A 25,807-nucleotide genomic window follows, 5' to 3' on the forward strand; every position below is an offset into this window, starting at 1 on the left:
CTGGGGACCCCAAGACCCAAATCCCTTGAGTCTCACAACAAAGGGAAATATCCTTTTTCCCTTCCCCCCTCCAGGTGCTCCTGGAGAGATACACAGACACAAGCTCTGTGAATCCAAACAGAGTGACTCCCCCTCTCCGTTCCCGGTCCTGGAAACAAAAAGGACTTTCCTATTCCCCCAGAGGGAATGCAAAATCAGGCTAGCCAATTCAACACACACCGATCTCCCCTGATTTCTTCCTCCCACCAATTCCCTGGTGAGTACAGACTCAATTTCCCTGAAGTAAAGAAAACTCCAACAGGTCCTTAAAAGAAAGCTTTATATAAAAAGAAAGAAAAAATACAAATGGTCTCTCTGTATTAAGAGACGAATACAGGGTCAATTGCTTAAAAGAATATTGAATAAACAGCCTATTCAAAAGAATACAATCAAAGCACTCCAGCACTTATATTCATGCAAATACCAAAGAAAAGAAACCATATAACTTACTATCTGATCTCTTTGTCCTTACACTTAGAAGCAGAAGATTAGAAAACAGAACTACTTCTCCAAAGCTCAGAGAAAGCAGGCAGCCAGAAAACAAAGACCTCAGACACAAAATTCCCTCCACCCAAAGTTGAAAAAAATCCGGTTTCCTGATTGGTCCTCTGGTCAGGTGCTTCAGGTGAAAGAGACATTAACCCTTAGCTATCTGTTTATGACAGTTGCTATCATGACTTCTAGATGAGTCTTGAAGTTGGCAGCTTTATCTGTGCATAAATCTCATTGAGTCATTCATAATGACAAAGTAGTATGAAGGAAGTCATAATCTTTCTAGTCAAAAGTGAACTCATCTTTCCATGCTACATGGGGGTGATCCTTCCTCATTCCATCCAAAGCCACAGCATCCTGCAGAAAAACTGTGGCATAATCTGAATGCTTTTGGAGTACTAACGATATATATTGAGTGCATCGATTCAACAAGAAGATTGGATTCTTTGTTCATCTCCCTTCATCTGAAGTGACAAGGGCTCCAGCTATCTAAACTATATCTTGTTAGATGGATCAGATTATGCATTGTCAAGGCGTACAAAGCATCAGGTTGAACCTGTGTTGACGGAATCAAAACAGAAGATCTATGGTGTCTTTAGGCTCTTTCTGCCCATGTTCTTCCCCTGAGGAGATCTGCATGGCAGCATTAACCCTTTTATTAGACACTATAAGGTGGACTTCCTATCCTCTGCAGAAGCGTCCTTCAAAAGGAAGGTGCTGCGTGCATTGATCCAGAAGTCGCTTTCCGTTTTGGCAATTGATGGGAAAAGCCCTCCCTTCACTTCTTATTCTGCCTCTTTATCCCTCCCTAGTTCTGTTCTCTGCTTGCTACTTCCCACATGTAACAGTATTGTGGGAGACATAGGGCTATAGAATGAGAAATTTCTTATCTGATAATATCCTTTTAATAGTAGCAGCATCCACAGTTCTGCCTTCCCTGAATGGCTGCTTATCCAAAGGACAAAAAATAATTTTTGTACCTACGGTAGGCTAGTTAGCCTATTGTACATAGTTTACTAGTTGGCATTGAAGTTATTCTTAATCATATTCTATGAGTTTTTATGCAACGTTGGAATCAACAGTCTGGTAACAAGCTGGAGCAGAGGGTGTGACCAGCAGAAATGTTGAAACAGGACATTTCACCGTTGTCAGAACATTCCCCTCCTTTTTTCCTCTAAATGAATTTTGGCAAAATCAAGATTTTTGCAAAGCATTTCAGTTTAGATGGACTACTGCTTTTTCCATGGAAAATGGTTAATGTAGCCAAGGCCTACACCATGAAAGCCTTTGAAAATCAGTGTCAAAAAATAATTCATGATTAAGTTATTGGAGAACTTGATAAGAGACTATTAATAAATTTTTTCAATGATAAAACAGAATTCTCATATTTACCTGATCATTTCTGCCATTTTTTATTTCTATAACATTATGTGAATATACTTTGAGATCTGAATAGAGATGGCCTCAACTTGATATTTGGAAAATAGAATGATTAATATTCCAACTAGGACTAAAATAACTTCTAATTTGTCATTTTTTTGACTGGTAGTCGTGATAGATATTTTCAAAGGTCCCTTAGGAGGTGAAATGCAGAATTAACTACAGATCATTCACGACGAGACTGGAAGATGACATATTAATAGGTTTGGTCTGTATAATTAAATACTGTACATTATTTTTGTATTTAATTTTCAGTGAAGATTATGTATTATCCAAAATGAGTATAATATATAAGTCCCTGTTTAGATTGGTATACTAATACAAATTTTTTTAAAAATCTTATGTATGTGACTGGAAATATAGAAAAAGTGCTGAAGTCTTAGCCAGAGCTATTATTACATGTGAAAGTTATTGCATATACTTGTTTATTTAATCCAGATGTCTGCATTTTAATACTTTAGAAAAGATTATATTAAATGGGAGAGCTAAAAGAAAATTTATAAGAGTTAATGCAGTCAGTAGAAAGAACATGCATAATGAAACACCAGACAGAAGAATTTGTAAATTCACTGTGAGAATGAATTATGGCTGTGAATGCGTATAACCCAATAGAATGAATTGCTTGTCAACTCACAAGCCATCCCGAGTAATTTTAAGATGCTCTGGCACCCTTATTTGAGTTTAAATGTAATAAATTATTTTACAGAATAGTGCATAGAGAATTTTTGGGGTAAGATTTCTATTTGGTGCAATCCAATGTGAATATCAGTTGATATGTCTGTTTTGTAAGTTATGCATTATTTAAGAGAGCATCTTTTTAAAAACCCAGCACATTTTTCCCCCTCCCTTCCACGTACCCAGAATGGAGTTTTATTACCTTTTCCAATTTTAAAGTACTTGAAAATTAGAGGAGCGGAAGACTGGGAGAGAAACCTTAATATCAGGGTGGAAGTGCTTGCTCCCTTTTCGCTCTTAGCCTGAGTTCTGGGATTCTTCACCTCACAGATTCCTAGAGCTGAGCCCCAGCCCAAGCCTGAAAGTCTATACTGCAATGAAACAGCCCTGCAGCCCAAGCCTCGCAAGCGTGAATCAGCTGACTTGCACCAGCCTTGGGTTTTTTATTGCAGTGTAGACATAACCTTATGGGTCAGTCCTTCAGGTCTTACTCATGTGAGTAATCCTTACTAGAGAGATCAAATGAACTAGATAATATTTTCTATCGGTCCAACTTCTGTTGGTGAGAGAGACAAGCTTTCAAGCATACACAGAGCTGTTCTTCAGGACTGGGAAACTTACTCAGGTGATGTCTAAACTAAAGAGCTTACAGCGGCACATCTGTACAATGCATCTGCACTGCTGTAAGATCTCCCATCTAGTTTCTCTATGCTGATGGGAGAGAGCTCTCCATTGACATAATTAAGCACCCCCAACGAGTGATAGTAGCTATGTTGGCGGGAGTGCGTCTCCCGCTGATAAGTGTTGTCCACACCAGCACTCTGTCGCTGTAACTTAATGTCTCTCGTGGTGTGTTTTTTTAACACCCACAAGCGACATAAGTTATACCAACAAAAGTGCTAGTGTAGACATAGCCTCAGAGTGTCACAAGCTAAATGCAAAGTGGAACAGATTGTTTAGCATAAGTAGTTAACACATAGTTCAAGGGGCCCTCTCACGGTGAGTGACCGTTTAACACCCCGTCATGATAGGGAGGAAAGAGCAGGCTGACCAGCTGAGGGTCTTGTTAGTGGGTTTGAGATTTGTTGTAATATGCCATAAATCCAGTATCTCTATTCAGTCCATGATTTTTAGTGTCCTAACAAAGCTTTGAATTAAGTTCACAGGCTCATCTTTTGAAAGTGTTGTGCAATTTCCTTTGAAAATGATGGCTGAGATGTCAGATACAGAGTGATCGCTTTGTGAAAAGTGTTCACCCCTGGATGATTCTTACTATTTGGATAAGTAAAAAAATTTGCATGCTAAACAAAGATTGCAGGATCTGGTCCTTCATGTGCCTCTGTTAAGCGTTACAGTGTTGTATGATATGCATGATTGCCGTGGTTTTGTGTAGAGTCTTGTGCAAAAACACAAAGAAACAAAAAACAAAATGGGTGCAGGGTCAGAAAATTAAGCCTTTTAGTCTTGCAATTCATTGCTTAGAAATCCCTTCTAACTCTTCAGCAAATAATGTAGTGAAAAAATAAATGTGTGTATTAAATTACCATTTAGCTTCCAAGATAACGACACATCTGTCAGAGCTATAGTTTACATGCTAGTGTACTCAATAAATTCACATTTTGGTCTGTATCTTCATAGCCAGGTGGTATTGAAACTTATTTTAAATAGAAGTGTAAAATTCTGCAGAAAATGGATATCTATGGAAAGATTGAAAATCTGTGCTATGGGACAGCATTTCTGAGATGCATATTACAAGTGACTTCAGTTATATTGCAGTGTTGTTGTAGCTATATCGGTTCTCACAATATAGAGAGACAAGGTGGCTAAGGTAATAGCTTTATTGGACCTACTTCTGTTGGTGAAAGAGGCAAGCTTTCGAGCTTACACAGAGCTCTTCTTCAGGTCTGGGAAAGGTTATTGAGTGTCACAGCTAAGTACAAAGTGGAATAGATAAGTGGAACACATGTTGCAAGAGACTATTCAAGAAGCAGTGGAAAGTTAACACCCCTAAGACAGAAGGAGGATAAGTGGGTTACAGATTGCTGTAATGGGCCATAAATCCAGTGTCTTTAGTAAATTCATAATTTTTGGTATGTAGCAGAGTTATGAATCTAAGTTCCCAGGCTAATCTTTGAAAGTGTTGCGTAGAGTTTCTATTGAGGATGAAGACTGCGTGATCAGATATGAAATGACCTTTTGTGAAAAGTGTTTGCTCATGGGTGATTGGGTGTTTTTGTCTTTTGTCATTTTTCTGTGTGAGTTCATTTAAGTGTGTAGTGATTGTCTGGTTTCACCCACTTAGCGGCATTTAGTGCACAGGATGAGGTACACTGCATGTTGATAGGCATATGTAGGACCCCTGGATCTTGAAAGATGTGTTGTGGGCAATATTGGTCACCACTGTAGTGGAGATATGTCTGTAGGTTTTGCATCTGTTGTTCTGGCAGGGTCTGGTGCTGCTTTGAGTTGGTATGTCCTGGTCTGTGAGGAGCTTGCTTCTGATGACGAGCAGGGTGAGGTGAGAAGGTTGTTTGGAAGCCGGAAGAGGGGGTTCAGGTAGTCCCCATTGAGCATCAGTTGTAATTGTTTAACAATACCCTGCCTGGGTTCCAGTGTGGGATGGTAGGTGACAACTATGGGTATCTGGTCAGTGGTTTTATTTTTCCTGTATTGAAACAGGTTCTCTCAGGGCATTTTGTTGGCCCATTCCTTGATGCAATTGACTTCTTTGGTGGAGTGTCCTTGTTTGAGTGAAGACAGTTTTAGAAATGTTGAGGTATGTATCCAGGACTTTCTCCTCGGAGCATATTTTGTGTTATTTGAATGCCTGGCTATATATAAAAGCTTCTTGTGTGTTTGGGTATTTAGTAGATCTGTGAAGATAGGTATGGTGATCCGTGGGTTTCTTTTATATAGTTGCCTGTAGAGTTCTATTGCTGAAGTTGATAGTGGTGTCCAGGAAGTTGGTTCTGGTGTGGGTGTGTTCTAGGGGGAGGTTGATGGATAGGTAATGGAGCCATAACAACATTAGCAAAACCTGCAGACCTATCTCCATATGATCAATACTCCCCACAGCACACCTTTCAAGATCCATGGGTCCTACACATTCCTATCACAACATGTGGTGGACCTCATCCAGTGCACTAAATGCCCTATGTCAAGCTGTCTAGAGTGGCTCACAAGCGTGAGTGCCAACCTCAGGGCAGACTGTTAAGAAACAGGGCACAAAACCCAAACTGGTTGTGTGTTCTGTCCTTAGATTACACTGACCAGGTATCAAGTGTGAACTCCTCAAGCACTACAACAGCCTTAACATGGAGTTACACACAGTCCCATTGGCCACTCTGGTCTATCTTGCACTTAGGCAAGCCTGCCTTTGTGATAGATGGTCACTTACACTAAAAATCACAGCAGTATTCAGGTTACTCCCAGCCCCAAAGGACCAGTCACTTACCCCAGGCCAGTTGTACCTTAGATCTTTCACTAAAGACAAGGCTTGTAGCCAGTCCTATATTAAACTAACTAAAGGTTTATTAACTAGGAAGAAGAAATGAGAGTTATTTACAAGGTTAAAGCAGGCAAACATACACAAATGAGTTACGTTCTTAGATTTCAAAATGTAATAGATGGTACTGTAATGTGCAAGCTGTATATGCCCTCCAGGGTAACCCAAGATAAGTAGCTTGGTGATGCCTTGCTTATGCTTAGAAATGTTGCCCTCTCCAAATTCCAAGCAGCACAGTGATGCAGTTCTTTCTGGTCAGGGATTTTTATTTCCTTCCCCCTAGAGTTCAAACGGATGGAACAAGTGTTGGCTCCTGTCTCCTCTTCATGTTTGAGGTGGGAGGAGGGCGGGCAATCAGAAAGTCTTTGTCCTTTGATATTTCACATCATTTGGTTTCCGTGGACCTTCCTGTGTGCAGGACCAGCACTTTACACTAATTAATGCTTCTTTCTTGTCTGGCGAGTTACACAGTTACAGAGGTTTACAATGAAAAACACCCAGTGTAACTTTATACCATGGGCTAGAGCAGGGGTAGGCAACCTACGGCATACGTGCCAAAGGCGGCACGTGAGCTGATTTTCAGTGGCACTCACACTGCCTGGGTCCTGGCCACTGGTCAGGGGGCTCTGCATTTTAATTTAATTTTAAATGAAGCTTCTTAAACATTTAAAAAAACCTTAGTTACTTTAATATGTAACTAAACTATTGTTGTATGTATAGACTTATAGAAAGAGGCCTAAAAATGTTAAAATGTATTACTGGCATGCAAAAACTTTAATTAGAGTGAATAAATGAAGACTCAGCACACCACTTCTGAAAGGTTGTCGACCCCTGGGCTAAGAGAATTATAAATGAGGTCAATACATGCAGCATCCTACAGGTGTTTCATCAAGTTTAAACACTATACACATTCTTATCAACTTAATGTCTATTTTAACAATACTAACACACAGGTGAGCCAGACTGGTTCAGTGCTTAATGAGGCCTAGTGGCCTTGTCATGAGCTGGCACGTGGTCTGTCAGTGTCACACCCTACTAGCAATTATGTGGGTAAAACAGACAATCTCTATGCTCTCGCGTGAACTCACGCAGAAAAATGATCAAAGAAAAAAACACCTTATCACCCGTGGGTGAAGATTTGTCACAAAATGATCACTTCATATCTGACCTCGCACAACGCCTTCAGAAGACAAACACAAGAACTTAAAATTAATAACTCTTTTAGATGCTAAAAATCATGAACTTAATAAAGACATTGGATTTATGGCTCATTACAACAATCTGTAACTCATTAATCCTCCTCCTATCCTATGACTGTATAGCTGTGAACTGCCTGCTTCATCTTAATTAGCCTCTTGCAACATGTGTTTACTCCTTGTCTGTTCCACCTTGTGTTTAGCTGTGACACTCTGAGAACCTTCCCAGATCTAAAGAAGAGCTCTGTGTAATCTCAAAAGCTTGTCTCTTTCACCAACAGAGGTTGGTCCAATAAAATACTACCTCACCCACTGTTTCTTCAGTTAAAATATTGCAAGTACATTTCCAAGGTATTGCAGTCATCCTTTATCTTCCTGCCTCATGCACCACAAGCAGGAGATCTAAATCCTGTTTTATGTAATTACTTCTGTACCACTATAACTGCACAGATTTATGGGTTGGTAGTCTTGAAATATTGTATATTAACTGCAAAATGGTAAAAGGAAAGCATGTGCATAGTATAGTATAACACAACTGTAACTGTTTTATAACGCAAAAATCCTTAAGGCTGTCTCTTTGCTTTTATTGTAACTAGGATCAGGAGGAGGAGGATAGAATCCCAGAATTGTCTGAACCAATCCTGGAATTTAATAGACAAACTGAAGTTGTTTCTCCAAAATATAATGGCCCTCCGTTTCCCCCAACTGCTCCTGCTTCTCAACAGCCAGCTGATATTCTGGATGAAATCATTGAAAGGAGGGAAACTTTAGAAAATAGGTTGATTAGCTGGTGAGTTTCCTGTCAGGGTGAAGGTAATAAAATAGCAGCAAGAAATACATAATCAACACACGTTTGTTTTGTTTTTTTAACTATTTCCCTTTGTCTTACTAAGTTTTCCCTATATATTGAGAATGCTGTCCATTTGGCTGTCTCAGAGACTGCTGGTAGAAATACAAAAGTTTTTGTTTTGTCAGGGTGGAACAAGAAGTAATGGCACGAATTATTAGCGGGATGTACCCCGTCCAGCAGGAAAGAGTGCCCAGTGTGAGTGCATCAGACAGTGAAGAGAGTGAGGCTGTAACCTCTGACATTGGTAAGTAGGAACTGAAGTTGTTCTCAGTTGCTTTCCAGCCTGAAGGCAGATGGGACCAAAGGCTGTCCATCTCAAATTTGGGCTAAAAGCTATTTTAACAGGTTGGTTAGGGAGTTTTAACTGTCTAAACCATAAGAGGTGTTAAATGTACAAAACTAATCAACTAATGCACAGAAAAGACATGTGTTTGTGCACATATGGAGGTGAAGAAAGGGGTCATCAGGCCAATAAAAGCAAATTACCCTGATTAATTGATAAAGAACATTCCACAAATGGGCCAGCTTTGCAAACCAAATTCTGGTAGACCTCCTTCCATGTAAATCATGGAAGGATTGTACTTTTTGCTAGACTACAAGGGTGACTGTCTTTATCTCTCTTGTGAAGAAAGGCATATCAAATAAATGCCTGCCTTATAAACATACATAAGAGAGAGACATAGGGACTCCCACAGTCTCACCTCAGCCCTTACACTGACTCCCTCTGCGGCCTTGGACAAGCCATCTGCCTCAGTTTCCTCATCTGTAAAAAAGGAATAATACTTTCTCAGAAGAGTGCTTGAGAGATCATTAATGTATGTAAAGTTCTTTGAAGATGCAAATTGCTAAGCATATTGTTACATCTCTGCAGTATGATACATTCCATATCAAGAGTAACACTTGAATTTGGGTTTTGTGTGTTTTCTTTTTTAGTTGAGGCAGCAGGTGGTGGAGGATTTCAGCTCTTTGTCAGCGCTGGTGTGCCAGTGAACTCAGAAATGATTAGTCATTTTGTGAATGAAGCTCTTACTGAGACTATTGCCGTCATGCTGGGTGACAGGGAGGCTCAGAAAGCAGTTCCTGCTGCAAATGTTCTTCAAAGCACGACAGTCTTGCCAGTAAGAGTGAATTTTATTATTCTTTCCAGTTGTAGTTATGAGGGTGTTAGGATTTATTTTTTTAATCCCAGGATTTTGGTTATGTACAATCTGAAGACACTGAAAAGTGATTCTGAATCAGAACAAACATATTGTGGCTTCTTGGTTACAGTAAGTCCCAATAAGTAACAAGATTTAAACCGATTTCACTTTTCAAAACTTGAGTTCTTTTGAAGTTTGCTACATTTATTTTTTAAATGCTGTGCACATAAAATTGGTCTCTGAAGGAGGGGAATAGTAATATTGGATTTGATTATCCATATTTAAGGGAGTTTACTGAGTGTGCCTTACAGCAGTTGTGTACGTTAGAGCTGCTCCTCAACAATTCTTCACTTATACTGGGGGCAGACAGAGCAGGATTTGAGGAGTTGCAACCAGCTCCCTCATCCTTTCTTGTGGGTGGTGGAGATTCCGGACCCAATGTGTCATGAGAATGTCTGTTCTGTCTAAAAGAGAATCAAAGAGACAAAGTGCCTGAGATAATATCTTTTATTGGACCAACTTCGGTTGGTGAAAGAGAGAAGCTTTCAAGCTACACAGAGCTCTTCTTCAGGTCTTCTTCTGACTTGAAGAAAAGCTCTGGTAATCTCTGGAGCTTCTCTCTCTGTCTCGCTCCCCAGCAGCAGTTGGTCCAGTATAAAAGACATTACCTCACCTGCCCTGTCTCTAATATCCTGGGACCAACACAGCTACAGCAACACTGCATACAGAGGAAATAGCATAAGAAGCAAGTAGTTGTGGAAATATCTGCACTGATGTGCCAGGGATATCAGGGCATTGATGCAGAGGTGAATCTAAATGTGCAATTTCTTCACTGAAGCAGAACCAGTTCATTGTACTGTTGGAGAGAGTGCTGCTGCATCTGGTTAATGGGCAGTAAATGCCATTGACTCTAATTATGCAAACATTGGGTGGCTCTTTATGTTTCAGGGAAGGGAAACATAATTGTGGATAGCCTTATCCTGCAGTTATGCATCTCCATGAGTGCTCTGTGGATGAGGGAGTGGAGGACCAAACTTTTCTTGTTCAGGATGTGTAGACCTTCAGTTATACTCTTCCGAGATGTCCTCTGGTGGCAGCAATTCTGAACAAACTTAGGAGAGACAAGAGTTATTTATTGGTAGAGACAAATTTGCTTCCTCTTTTGGTGGAGAGAGGAATGACTAATTCTGACAGGCTACAGATTGAAACATTTGATCACTGAATGAAGGCATCTTGTTGTACCTTGAGCCAGGATTTCTGACTTCTGACACTGGGGAGTCTGATCAAGTTATCTTTAGAAAAGGTTTTTCAAGTGCCCTTGCTTGCTAGGAAGAGTTCCAGGAGGTCATATTTAACTGGAAAAAACACTCAGTGTTACTGGACTTTCAATGATACGTCTTTTTCTTTTATTTTTTTCAGGAGTCTGTGGTGTCTACTCCATTGGCTACACCACCTCATACACCACTTCCTGAAAAAGAACCAGCTCCAGTAAAAACTCCAGTTTCTTCTCCATCTGTGACGGAAATTGGTGGAGATGTTGGGGAACAAGAACAAATGACAGAAAAAGGTAACGAAAATGGTCTTTAAATGTGAGATGGAACAAGTGTACTGACGTCTATGACTTAATTTATGGCATGGAATATTTTCTCCCCCAAAGATACTATCTCTGAGAATAACCACTGTTGAGTCTGTGTTTCCACTGAGAGAGCAGATGGAAACTCACATAGTTTAAAAGGTTTGAGTTAATTTGTTTAAAATATATGCTTTTTTGTTTTCCATTGGGCATCGGGTGTGCCTTGAGCAGACAGAATTTGCATTGGCATTGTCTCTGGGCCCTCGTCCAGACTAACCCGCGGCATCGGCGGGTTAAAATCGATTGCTCGGGGATCGATATATCGCGTCTAGTCTGGACGCGGTGTATCGATCCCCGAGCGCGCTTACATCGATTCCGGAACTCCATCAATCCGAACGGAGTTCCGGAATCGACACGGAGAGCCGCGGACATCGATGCAGCGCCGTCCAGACTGGTGAGTACCTCGATTTTAGAAATTCGACTTCAGCTACGTTATTCTCGTAGCTGAAGTTGCGTATCTAAAATCGATTTTAATTCCTAGTCTGGACGTGGCCTAAGAGTCGTCCCTTTTCCTCTCACCATGTCAGAGAAATAGCTGACCTTTGCTTCTTTATCTATGCCTAATGTTGTTAAATCCATGTTTAACCACCCAAAATAGATTGGCTTGGCTTTCAGAAGTGCTGAGCACCCACAAATCACATTGAAGTCAATGGAAGCTATAGGCAATTGTCTAATCCTGCTAAATGCTAACCATTTATTTAAATTAGTTTAGTCCCCACAACTCTTGGAATGTTTTCAGGTAAGATATGAAAGTCTTATGAAACAAAATAACTTGACCTTGCTTGAGTATTACTACTTGTTTTACTTGCCAGTCTGAATTTTGTGATTGATTTCTTGTGTAGGATTTGACATTCCAGCTGCCACTACTCCTATTTGCACACCTGTTTTTACTCCAGTTGATACACCTCCTAGAGTAACTACTCCAAGCCCTCCTGTATCAGAACATGGCTCTGATGCAACAAGAATGGGAAGCCCAGAACCGCCAAATCCATGGGGTGATGCTGAGCTTCCTCTGGATGAGGAAAAACCCAGTCCTTTGAATGAAGAAACTCTCCATCCAAGAGCTGTGTGAGTTATAACAATCAATATATTATCTAATTTCTCTTCCAAGTAATTTTGCCTTTTTTTCCTCTATAGTAAATAACTTTAGGGAAATACCATATGTATATATCATGAAGTGTTGGGATAAACAATTCAGTAAATAGAATTAGAGGCTGATTTAAATACAGGTACAAGAAAATCAGGACCTCCTCCAGATTTTATCAATACTTGTTTGTAATCGCATTTGACAAAATATTTAGTGAGCTGGTTCTTGTCACAACTACTAGTAACAGATTTTGCTCTGTTGAAGTGCTTTTTGTTATTGTTTTACCAAATAGGGAACTATTTTTGCCACTATGTTAATGGAAGTAACTCCTTTATGACAAAAGACAATAAGCAAATTTTTAGTTAGATCATTAGAGCTCATTGATAAGGTTATTTTTAAATTTTTTATTCACATCAGTCCATGAAATACTGTGCTGCTTCTTTTAATAAAAGTTTTGTAAATTAGAATTTCTTTACAATGTTGGTTTAAGATTTAGTGCAGTGCATTTTGGTGCAGTAACAAAATATTTTCTTACATTTTTAGTGTAATGTCTGTGGCTAAAGATGAAGAACCAGAGATGTTGATTTTACCTTCTCCTGAACCAGTTAGACCCTTTGAGTCACTTCCTTGTGAACCAAGGGTTCCATCTCCTGTGCATACTCCTAGTTCTGGCCCATCAACACATGAAAGCAGCCTAACTGTCACAGAAACAGAAACTGCAGACAAGCCTATCTCAGAAGGCGAGGTTTTATTTAGCTATGGACAGTGGTGGCTGCAAGAGGTAATTTAACTTCCAAGAATCTGTTTAGTTTAGGGTTGGTTTAGACATGTTTTTTCTTTGCTGTTCATGTGAGAGTTACTCTCACAATTTAATAGAAGAGCATTCAATTTCATATTTTTTTCTGGTAAGCCTACAATGAGAGTCTACTGTGTCTGTACTCCTTAACTTCCTGTTCAAGTTTCTGGGCCACATGTAAGATACTTCATCGTTTTTTTCTCATCTCAGAATGAAATAAGTGTTTGCTTATGAATTGTAAATAAATGAAAGAAGATAATATTAAACTAATTAACTTAAATTAATCTTACTAAGAACTTGTTTAGTTTATTCAAGGGAGTCTCACAAGAAATTTTTTTGCTGGTGAAACTCTTGCTGGTGGCCACTCTGGCAATTTTTCCTAAAATACTCAATGTTAGGAAAAAAAATTAATATGCGCATGTACATGTCCAAATAATTGTAATTTATTTATGTAGGGTTTATTGCAGAATCAATAATAAAATAATGTACAGTTGTCTCTATTTTTTAACTGAACCCTAAACAAAATAGAAACAGACAATGTACTTTGCGTGTTGTTGTCTTTTTAGATTTGCTAGCTAGTAAGTCTGTTTCTGCGAAAAGTGATATTTGTATGTTTGTTAACATGACTTTGCCCCCTTAATCACCGCCGAGGAGGCTCGTCCGCACAAAAGCCCCTAGTGGCCGCAGGGCTGCATTTTTTGAAATGCTGGATTATCTGTTTTGCACAAGTACCAGGAACAAATTGTAATGAAGGCACATTTTTTACATTTCCAAAGTGTCAGAATGTTTTTTGTTGTGACTAAAAATCTGTTCTTATGAGTGAGACACGTTTGATAGATAGAAATTTGTAACTTTATTAGAGCATTGTACTGCAAACAAGGAAAAGTATGGCATTAACTTGCGTGTCATAAAAATGGATATTTTCTGCTTGTAACTTTAAAAAAAACCCGCAATTTTTATTTTCAGCGTAGCAGAAGGAGGACTGTCTCTTCCAACCTCAGTGAAAGTTTAACTAGCACGCTACATGATGCAAATGAAATGGTAAGGAAATAGTTGAGTAGGAAATTGAATTTAGCATAGTACCTTAGTTGGAGAAGTTTATTAGATAAGATGTCCTCTGATAAACTTATCCACTTATTTAAACTTCATGAAAGAAATGGACTGCTGAGCTATAAAATATTGAAGAGAATTCAAACTTCCAAAGAGAAAATATACATTTCATGCAAATTAATTCATAAGGCAATTATACATGAGTAGCACCCACTATAGTTTTTAGAGACTCCTGTATAAGAGATCTCTTTTTCTACGCCTTGCTTGGAGATTTCATAGTTGGATTAAAAGTGGAATCACTCAAACCTTTTCATCTAATCTGTAATACATGCTAACACTCAAACAGCTTATATGAAATACAGTATTATTTACCCAAATTTCATTTTTTCCATTTAAATGATGTATTAAGCAAAATGACAGAGCATTATATTATTCCTTGTCATATGATACTTCTCATCACATGTAACTTACTGAAATGAAAAAAGTTTATTTTACTCACTGTTGACTCTAGTAAAAATACTTATTTAAAAGGAGTTTCATACTTAAAGAATGGAAGAGTTTGCCTGTATTTTTTCTGAGTAGAAACATATTTTAGAAGTGAGTTTTCTGGCACAATTCCTATTTCTGTTTCAGGTCACCCTCATAATTTATTACACTCTTCTTTTAAAAAAGAAAAGAAAAAAGAGCACAGCAAGTTCTTTAATACATCTGAGCACAAGTCCCAAAAGCATTTAGAAAACTCTGACTTCTGGGGATTTGTCTGCATGTACCTGTCACTCTGATCTGAGTTCCTTTCCTTAGGCTCACTTCTGTGCTCCATATTTTTAATCTGTTCATATGTATTATATAGTTTGTAATTTGTTGGGAGTGTGAGGTGGAAGGATGCATGTGTGAGAGAGAGAAGCTAATTGTTCAATCTGATAGTGAAGACCAGGTACAATTTTTCATACTTGGGATTGAAGTCTCCCATCCTGGACCACTTGCCTGATGATTATGATTACGATAGAGCACTAAAGCTGTTTGAAATCTTCCTTGTGAACTAATGTTCATATCCATAAGGGAAGATGTGCACAGCCCCGTGATCGCTGTTCTTTGGATATTTCTAGGGTGTGCATCACCGAGTGGTGCACTCCGAAGACTGGTTCTGCAGAGACAGTTCTCTTTCTTTCTCTCTTTCTTCTTTTATGTCACACGTTCCAGTACAACATTTTACACACTCATACCTCACATCTCTGAAACTGGAAACTTCAAAGTTGTTTTGTGCTATGATTTAAGTCTCTTTCGGGCATAAAAAGCAAGGCAAGTTTGAAGAGAATCTGTCTTGTAGACCTAAAGTTGAGAATGTCCAAAGGCTGCATTTCACTGCATCTGTATTTTGAAGGGTTGAGACATCTTAACTGTCTAGAACATGGGGTGCATGCTAAACTGCTTCAATTCTGAGGCACCTTTTAATTTCTTGTAGGTTTAAATTCTTACATGTATTAGTGAAGTTTTAAGCTGCTTTAGCTGACTTCTGCCTCAGCTTGGCTGCCCCTTGCCTTAGTCCATTGGCTTGTAAACTTTCCAAGTCAAAAAGCTGAACATTTTTTAAACAAATTTCCCCCAGAAAACCCTAGGACTTTCCCTCTATGACTGTGTGATGGCTTTTAGAAGGAAGATGTTGGAATATAGACTAGTAATGTGTACTGTAGTACTATAACATTCAAGCCAAAAAAAAAAAAATTTATGGGAGTGGAAGCAAGTACCTCTTGATGAGCAGTCTGTGTGAGGGCATACCCCTCCAATTGCACACAGGATCCGGAGCAAAAAAACAATTACTAGCAGGTTAGCTATTTCAATGAAAAAGGGGTATCTGTTTCTCGCTGGCTGCACGATCTTCCTGTGGTTGTTGTTCCACCATCCCAGGTTCTCTGTAGTAAAGGCAACATTGGCTTATCAGTCCTGCCAGTTTCATGCAACTGGCTAAATATCCAGTCACCTACCTGCAAGGAGTGGTTAGTAAAAATTTGCTGAAAATTCTATTACCCATGTCTACCCAGTTCTGCTGGGAATGAAGAGTTTCTATGGAGACAGTCTTCCTCTTAAGCCTTGGTGTGAACAAAAAAACAAACAATAGAAATATTTTCATGTCAGTGTTCATCCACATGAAATTACTGAAGATTAATGTTTCAGGAATCTGAATGTATATTTTTGCATTCTTAGCCTTTTGGCTAAGAACAAGTATAGTCAAATATTTGGATGCTAATATCTAAACTGTATTGTTAAATTTATTAATCCTATTTGGGTTATTGCTGACTATGTTCTCTATGTATTTTAAATCAACCTTTGTACTTTTGGATAATTTAAGCACTATACCCAGAGGTACAGACACTCTTTTCTTAACCTATGTATTATATAATTTTAACATTAGCTTTAATAATAATTTCAATACCAGATTCTGCATCTGGGCTATATTATGCATTTGCTGGGGGATAGGACTTTATGATCTAATAGGTCTTTTCTGTCTCAAACTGTTAAGATCTTGTGTATCAAAACTCTTAATATATTGATTGTGCCCTTCTTTTGCTAAAGAGAGGAAGCTGTGCTGCCAGTCTCCCTGTTATGAAGTGTTTGTACTTTTATTACAAATGTTTTTATATCGGTAACTGTAGTAAAAGATGAAACGGTTATAAAAATAATGTACAGTTTATCTCTACACTAAGGATGATCTGACTACTAAAAGCAGCAAAGAATCCTGTGGCACCTTATAGACTAACAGACGTTTTGGAGCATGAGCTTCATGGGTGAATACCCACTTCCTCAGTATGCATGTGAGGAAGTGGGTATTCGCCCACGAAAGCTCATGCTCCAAAACGTCTGTTAGTCTATAAGGTTTGCCACGGATTCTTTGCTGCTTTTACAGATCCAGACTAACACGGCTACCCCTTGATACTGACTACTAAAATGTTTTTAATTTTGTTTTAGGATTACGATCCTCCCAGTGAAGGACAGGTCATGAGAAGAACCCATAGGGGATACCACAGAGATCCGATGCTCTCTCTTTTTGCTAAACTAATCAGGCACCAGTTGCTTTACACGAAGTAATTTACCACTCTGAGGTATCTTATTTCCTTTTCATTGCTATTTGGAATTAAAACAAAAATACCAGGCATTCTGAATGATATTTTATGGTACAAAGAAGGTTAAAAAAATTTGAAGTGGTCTTTTGCTTAGGGAAAAAACTAAAAGTTTTATCCAACCTCTTGCCCCGGAAGGAAATTCTTCAGTGGAGAATACTGGTTCTACTCCAGGCTTCTAAGGACTTAAATTCTCTTCCATTCTAATCAATTTTTTTGCTGTACGTAACATCATATATATCAGCCTCCACTATGTGAAAATTTAGAAGTATTCCAGAAATATCTGGCCATGCTTTGTCTGGCCATTTTGAAGGGCAAGAAGTTTATGGCAGTCACGACCAGATGGATGGTTTGGGGGAGATCTAGGGAATAGATAGTGACAAACGATTGCATACACTTGATTAAATCTCACTTTCTTTTGTACTGACCTGAAGAACAACAAAACATTCTATTTACCTAAAAGCTATCTGAAAACATAATTATCAGTCTATATTAAAAAAGTTTAGACCAGTAATATTTCTGTAATGCTGTTAGGTATTTTCAATTCAAAAGTCTGCAGCCAGTTGCCAACTTTGTGTAAGTAAAAAGATGAATGAACTGATTGCACAGTCCTGGCTGGGGTTGGAAGGATATTCAGACAGATGAGAACTTGGGAAGACACTGCCACATAACTCATGAAATACCTGTATTAGGTTCAATTCTTGCTTTTTGTGACTTTCCTGGAACATATCCAATTTATTTCTTCTGTCTTGCTTAGCCTGAACTGTCCCTGATCTTTATTTTGTTTGTGTAATGAGATTAGAAGATGAACTATTTGAAGAGCATTCTGTATTATCAACTCTCACTCCAGCTGTAATCTTAGTGACACTTTTTTGTCAGCATTGGTAATTACAAATGCAGCTCCAATTGCTTTTCTTTGTCCTTCTCATACCCTGTCCTCAACCTAGTCACACAATATGCTAACAAATGCCTCTACAGATTCTGGCAACTCTAGTGCAAGCATACCGTCTTGCATATGAGATTACCTCTAGGAACAAAATACTCATGATGATTAAAGGTCTAGAAAACATGACATGAGGGAAGATTGAAACAATTGGGTTTTTTTAGGCTGGAGAAGAGAAGACTAAGGGGGGACATAAGTTTTCACATACATAAAAGGTTGTTACAAGGAGAAAGAATAATTTTTCTCCCTAACCTCTGAGCATAGGACAAGAAGCAATGGGTTTAAATGCAGCAATGGAGGTTTAGGTTGGACATGAAGAAAAACTTCCCAACTGTCAGGGTAGTTAAGCACTGGAATAAATTGCTCAGGGAGGTTGTGGAATCTCCATCGCTGGAGATTTTTAAGAGCAGGTTAGACAAACACCTGTCAGGATGGTCTGGATAATACTCGTCCTGGCATGAGTACAGGGGACTTGACTAGATGACCTCTTGAGGTTCCTTCCAGTTCTATGATAGTAACTTTTTGAAAAAGCAGCAAAGAGTCCTGTGGCACCTTGTAGACCAACAGACGTATTGGAGCATCAGCTTTCGTGGGTGAATACCCACTTCATCGGATGCAAGGATACCTAACTTTTTGAAGATTCTCTTCTTTAAAACAATACATCTCAGCTCCTGGCAAACTAGCAACAAAGGAAATAATTTCTCCATTGCTCGATTCAGTCCAATGATAAAGGTAGGTCTTATATTCCACCCTGTGGTCATATATCAGTCTTTCAGGTTGTGGTCTTCTTTATACAGCACAGATAGTATAAAGCTATGTACATGTATGTTAAAGAATATTATATTTAAACAGTATTACATAGTTTGAAAGATACCTGTTGTGATTCATTGAATGTGCTTCTCTGTTTTCTCTAGGATTCTGATAATAGTGTTGGAGAACTTAGTGAAGGCCAAAGACCTAGACTGACTAGAGCAGCAGAAAGTATTCTGATGGGACATTCAGTTTATACAGACCAGGTGGCTGGGCTGGTTACTGAACAGAGACCCCACCGTGTACCATCACCAGGAGAGTGTGACAGGGTTACAGGTATAAGCTAGAAAATGATCTTTCCTCAGTATTATCTACTGGAGAGCATGATGGGATGGAAAATGTGTCAGAATGTAGTGCAGACAGACTGGAACTGTGTTGAGCACATTTTTGGTACATGGTGTTGAACATCACCTAGTATGATGAAGGGTCTTGCATACTGTCTCTGCTAGGTGTTGAAAACTGCCTTTCCCCACATTAGTGGCTAAAACATTTTCAAACTTATTGAAGGAGGGAGTGTTCTTGATATTTGTTGCCAGTAGTTGGTCATTTTTCTAGTGAAGCTGCACTTGCTGTTTCACCCACATCTCCTAATGGGATAAAATAAGCCCATATTCTCCTCTCTGAAGCATTTCATAGGAGGAGGGGTTAGATGGAGGGAAGTTAGTGATCTAGTTGTTCCTTATGAATTGTTATAAGTCTGTTTTCCGTTTATGCTGGCAATGGCCTTAACTGATTCCATCAGGCTTCCAGGTTTTCCATCTCCAGTAACTAAAAACCAAGGCACCTCTCTTTACCTCAATCTGGATTGTGTCTTTCCCAGCTTAGCAGGGTGGAGTTTGAGTGCTTTGGCATGTCTCAAACAACATCTTCAATCTTGTTGGTGACATGTGGCATTCACTAAAGGATTATGCAATATTTAATAGAATAGTGCCAAATAGTCCTTTACTTACACGAAACCTAGTTGTCATGTCTCTTCTATTCTTTAAGGGTGAATTTAGTTACCATAAGTGCTAGATTAACAAACAGTCCTTGAAGCTAAAGTCCATAAAACTGGTATAGTACTGGGAGTGCAAGCTTTTACATGCTGCTTGCTCCCTCTCTCTTTCTGGTACACCTCTACCCTGATATAACGCGACTCGATATAACATGAATTCGTATATAATGCAGTAAAGCAGTGCTCTGGGTGGGGGAGGGCTGCACACTCCAGCGGATCAAAGCAAGTTCGATATAACGCGGTTTCACCTATAATGCGGTAAGATTTTTTTGGCTCCCGAGGACAGGACTATATTGGGGTAGAGGTGTACTTGTATGGCCCCCTTCACCATCATACCTGAGCACCTTGCAGTCTTTGGTTTGGCTTAAAACCAGATTAGGCTAAACTGACATTCTGAAACCAAAATACGAGTGTCTACATACAAACTTGCACTGATTCAGCTAAATCAATGTAGTTATACTAATGCAAGCTTAGGTGTAGACAAGACCAGTAATTCTCTAGAGTTGAGAAGATAATTCAGTTTACATGTTGATTTAAACTTTGACACCTCTGATGAGACTGTCAGGAGAGGAGTAACTGTTTCTTTTTGGGATCATGATTTTGTATTGTGGACATTTGTCCAATAAGAAATGGACAGAGATGCCGACTCAATTCACACATTTCATGTAATCACTATCAGCTAAGAGCTTTTGGTCATTGTTGACTTGGATCAGATTTGAATTGGTGTTCTCTAGGATAAATTGATTCTTTAAGGCAGCCATTTTGTTGTCTGTCTCTGAATCACTTCTATTTCTGCTATGTCATTTTTAATTAAAGTGGACGCCATTCCAAATGGGGATGCACTATTGTTTTAGATAATATTTTCAGTATTATTTTTACATCCCTTTAATACATTATAACTTTCTGTTAGCATTTTGACCGCCACTGAACATTAAGCAAAGCTATTGAGAGAGCATTGCTAAGAAAATAACCTCCTAGGAAAGCTGGGGCGTACTTCTGACTTAAACAGTATTTTAGTACTAAGGAGGAACAAAAGATCTTGTTTCCTAATAGCTTTGGCAGTGCTACCAAAGACAGCACAGAAACTGTTCAAGTTAAAATAATCTCTTCCAGGAAAAAAATTAAACTGTTGATGATCACCTTTTGAATTGCTGCCATTTTTCAGCTAATTCCTCACTATACCTAATGTGTTGTGTGAGTGGATCCATCCATCAGTCTGTCAACAGCTAGGGTTAAGTGCCATTTTTCTTACAGTCTCAGTGCCTGTGGTGTAGTCTACAAGAATTATATTTAACGGTAAAACTAAATAACCACTACATCACCTGGCTATAATGGGTCATATATTTCCATGCGTAACTCTACATGTGCATACTGAAAGACATGAATTGTCAATCATATCCTCTTACAATAGGTATTGAACTTATACATCAAAATGAGTCACTCACTTGTTGTTGTTATATCTTAGATTACTGCAGACCATAGAAATATATCTTCAGTCTTGTGACCTGATTTTATTCATATAATAGAAACTTGATGTCAATTCCAAGAGCTTAGAAATTATAGTGTTGCCTACTTGACTCACCATAATATAGTTAAAGGTCTATCAGCATTTCCATTATATATCTCTGTATTCCAGTGCCTAATAATTTGGCTATAAAAATTAGCCACAGGCTGAAATATGTCATACGAAGGCTCAGCCCAAGTGCAACATTTTACACTAATTAGGTTTCAGACTAGTGTTTTAGTTTTGGCAAGATAACTGGTCTACAGAGTTAGTTCATGAACTGTAAGCATACTTTTCATAAAGATGCTTAATGTTCATGCAGGCTGCACAAGTGTGATAAACTGTATGGATTACATAGCAAATTACTTTTTTTTTTCCAATTACTATTCATAGGTTTCTGTTCATTCACACAATAAAATGAAACACTTTAATGAAGAAGCCTTTCCAATCTCTCTTTCCATTAAGAGGAATAAAGCTCATTAAGTACATAGTGACATGAACTGTAACCACTCAGGAGCCACCAGTAAGGTCTACCCATGTTAGAAATCTACAGATCATAAAACTGTTTCCCTCACTTCCATTGAGATTTTTTCTTTCTCCTTTCATCAAGGAAAACTAAAAGGGTATTATTAATTACCTAAAATGTTACCAGCTTTAAAATTATTTTATACTGATGGAAGGCCTGGGGGGTTCTAAATACCAATTTAAAAAACCTCACCTTGAACAACTTAAAAAAAACCCTTACTATTCCACCACAGTGTACAGAGAGCTCTGATGTTGGTATATACACAAAGAAATAAAAAGAGCCACCACCTTGTTAGTCTGAACTTTATTGAAAACATGAGTGGGTAGAGAGAGAATCATTCACTTCATTATGGAATGTCTCATTGATGAGCCTAGGTACAAACATTTGGTAGTTGGGAGACTGTGGATCTAATTTGGACTTAATCAGGGATTCTTTTTCCTCGTTAACGTTTATGTTTTATAATCTCAGCAGAACTTTTTGGAGATGCTGCAGATGTTAGTCATGGTCCAATGAGCATGGCTGAATTGGAGTCTCAGCCACTCTTAAACCCTGCTCCTCAAACAGCACAAACAAATAACAGACTAACATCTCTATCAGAAGATCTTCCAGAGGTAAAGTATGCATAGCATTTATGCATTGCTTGTAAATGGTTAGGAACTCTGTTGCCATTCAGAGCAGCTAGATAAAAAGAGCAAGTGCAGGAGGAAAATTTACCTTTTAAATTGATGTGGCAGGCAAAGGTACAGTGCAGGAGACTCTTCTAGACCACAGGTCAGCCAAGGAGACCTCATCCTCCTGCAGTGATATGTTGGCCCACTCTATGCTAAACCCGTGGTAGCCTAGTACTCAGATAAGGTGATGGATACCTAAGATAGGTAGATAGTATCTTAGAGCTTGTACTAACTAGTTGGCTCCAGAACCTCCAGTAAGTGTTTCTTCTCTGGGCTCATCAGTCACTGCAAATGGGTTTCTCAAGGGACAGGGACTAACTTTGTATCTTGTACAACATTGAACACGTCACAAATAATATCTCTGGGGGTCCACTTGAAGTGGATGTCTTAGCTCTTAACAATAAAACAGGGATTTTACAAGAACAAGTTACTCCTTACCTTTCCTTCTTTTAGTCTTGGGGGCAAGATATTGCTACTGCTTTTCCTCCATGTCCTCTGGAGAGAGATTCTGGTGACTAAAGTATATGAGCCTGAGTGCAGCCAAAATCCAGGAAATTCTATTATTATTTTATAGTTATAGTGCAGTAGCATCCAAAGGCCCCAAGTAGAATTGGGCCTGAAATACATGTAAAGACATGGCCCCATGAAGTCTCAGTGAATTCTTTTATTCAGCTATTACATGAACAATGTAATTGATAAACTGGATTTAGCATTTTATTCAGATAATCCTTAAACTCTGTATGTTTTCATGTCTCTTTGCAATCTACTTCCCACCATGCTCTGCATTTCTTATGGACAGTCCATTTATCTAGCAGGATGACTCTGTGCCGCAGTCCCTGCCCCAAAGAGCTTACAATAAAAATATACAACATATGAAAGGCATTGGTAGTATATACATTGCATTTTTTGTTATAAGAGTGAACTATCCTGATCTGTCTGTCCTTCAGCCTAGTCATTAACTGATTTATGTAAGTGTTGTGGCAGAGATGGGCCTTGAGGAGGATTCCAGGAAGTGATCTTAAAGACTTCTTCAGCTGCTTCTTCTAAATTGAAAACCCTGTATAGAGTGAATTTTTTTTTCTCCAAGACCCTTCAATTCTTGTAAACAGGAGAAAGAGAAAGTTCTTGGTTGCAGAGGAATGAGACAAAGGAACCCCTGACAAGTTGTTTCTGTCACATCCTTTGATTAAAAATTGAGGGCCTCCATGTCTTCAGCTGTAAATGGTGCCTGCTCATGTCTACTGGCTACATGGGAATCGCATCAGAGAACAGCTTGCCATGCTGTTTGTTGTCAAAGAAAATAAATGGTTACAAAAGGCAAATTAAAGTTGAATTATTTTAAAATGTAAATGGAGACCAAGAAGTTATGAATCTTTTCACAATTCTAAGTGCTAAGTAAATGGTTCTTAAAACTGCATTTGTTTTTATTGTATTTTTAACAAAAATCAGAATTATAACATGGTTTTAATAACTGATACACAGAAGCAGAGCCAAAAGGTTGTGCAAGTTGAACCAGTACGATCCCGAGTCATTCATGTGAGAAATAAATCTGAAGTAACACAGCAGCAAGGTAAATCTATGTCTTTAAGCATCTATTCTGATATTAAAGTACATGCATTGAAACCTACCACTCTGTTTTGCTCTTCATACACATTTAGTGTAAATTTCTATGTTTGATACCTATTTTTATCACAACTGAGTCCAAACAGTATCCAGGTGTCTATATACATATATAGGTCTCTGCGTACACAGTACTGATCCAGTTTGGATGAGCAAGGTATTCTTGGAATCACTTAGTTCTATAGATAAACAATCAGAACTCTTTGGATCAAATATTTATTTCTTACCTCAATGTTTCTTAGCCAATAGCTTTACAATATGCAAATAGTTTTAGTTTACTGAACTATGTTAGTCCCAGTTGCCACCAAAAGTGTTGCTCTTATAGCAGCAGAGCATATGCTGTTGCTCAAGAGAGGATGAAGCAAAGTTAAGGTCAGGGGAAGATGAAGAGAACAGAATAGTACCACTTATGCCTGTTCTGAGATAGGGTGCCAGCTAATATAGAATGGTTCTTACTCGATATAAAGTGCTATATTATCTATGGATAAATGTGCTATGTAAGAGATCATTTTGAGTATGATTGATAAAAGCATTATGTAGAGTGTATTTCAGATATACTATGAGTCAACTTGATATTTAGCTAACATGATATGGGCAGATTATTGCTATATTTTTACTGAGACAAATAATTAAATTAAATGTTTTACAACTGCATTAGACAATAAAAATAAGGCAAAACCAAAAATTAAATGCAAAAACTTTTGTACATGCAAGTCTTAAAGGTTCACAGTTAAATTTGGCATCCATGTTGGGTTTTTTTTAAATTTAACATTGCTGTAGCAATGTTAATTAAGACATGTAGCAATTTATAATAATAATAATGGTAAGAATAGTAATTGAAAGATACTCTCATGTACAATATGTCCGAAGTTAACGTTGCTGTAGGTACCTTAATTTCTGCATTCATTATTTTTAAAATTTTAACTGAAATCTCAACACTACATTAACAAATACCTTTTGCATTTAATATTTACAAATGTGTCATCAAGTTATGCAACTTACTAAGATATTTGCCTCAATAATTTATTTACAGAAGTTTGAAACTGCCTCTGTAAATCATCCTCTTTGAAGAGCCCTGTACCTACAATTAACTTCCTCATACTCATAGGACTCGGGGGTTAAATCCATAACAGTGGACTAAAAAAATTAGTTATGAATGATGTAAAACATTGCTACTGTGCATACATGATAGGAAAGCTCATTAAATCTGTGTGTTTGTGCTTTTGAGAAATGTGCTCTGTCCTAAGTGTACATTTAGCAAAGTGTGCGTTGTGGGTTTAAGCACACATTCTAATTTAAGTCAGCTAACTAGGGACTTTTTCAGCTTTTTCCATTTAAAAAATGCAGGAAAACTAAAAGACTAAAACCCATTTGGAATCTAGAGAAGGACGGTATAGCTAATGTATTTTTCCCAGATTTTCACAAAACTCAAAATGTCTTAAGGATTTTGCTGACACTTAAAAGGTGTTTTTTGTTGTAGTTGTGTTTTTTTTTTTTTTTTTTTTTGGACCAGAGACCAAATGGAAAGTCTCAATGTGAGAGTCTCAGAGTATGAATTTTGCAATCAGTTATGGATGAGCACATAAAAAGGGAGGAGGGGAGTTGTCTGGCATCCTTTCTCCTCTAAGGCCCTCCCTGCAACCAGAGCCGCCTGGTCGTCTTGCTCTCATGTCCCCAAATCAGACAACAGGCCTATTGCTCCTTTAGCAGTGGTAGGAGTC

General features: G+C 38.3%; 1 protein-coding gene across 1 annotated transcript in view; it reads left to right on the forward strand.

Annotated features, from left to right (window-relative positions):
- Positions 1-25,807, forward strand: part of KIAA0586 (KIAA0586 ortholog) — a 137,433-nt gene that overhangs the window by 58,007 nt on the left and 53,619 nt on the right. Inside the window, 12 exon segments of the mRNA XM_030558475.1 lie at positions 7,944-8,137; positions 8,323-8,441; positions 9,131-9,315; positions 10,756-10,903; positions 11,812-12,037; positions 12,600-12,837; positions 13,819-13,893; positions 16,867-16,951; positions 16,954-17,000; positions 18,876-19,047; positions 22,264-22,406; positions 23,949-24,036. Of these exon segments, the coding sequence (XP_030414335.1) occupies positions 7,944-8,137; positions 8,323-8,441; positions 9,131-9,315; positions 10,756-10,903; positions 11,812-12,037; positions 12,600-12,837; positions 13,819-13,893; positions 16,867-16,951; positions 16,954-17,000; positions 18,876-19,047; positions 22,264-22,406; positions 23,949-24,036 (1,720 nt within the window).

This window comes from Gopherus evgoodei, chromosome 4 (genome assembly GCF_007399415.2).
Source record: "Gopherus evgoodei ecotype Sinaloan lineage chromosome 4, rGopEvg1_v1.p, whole genome shotgun sequence".
In the NCBI taxonomy this organism is placed as follows: domain Eukaryota; kingdom Metazoa; phylum Chordata; order Testudines; family Testudinidae; genus Gopherus; species Gopherus evgoodei.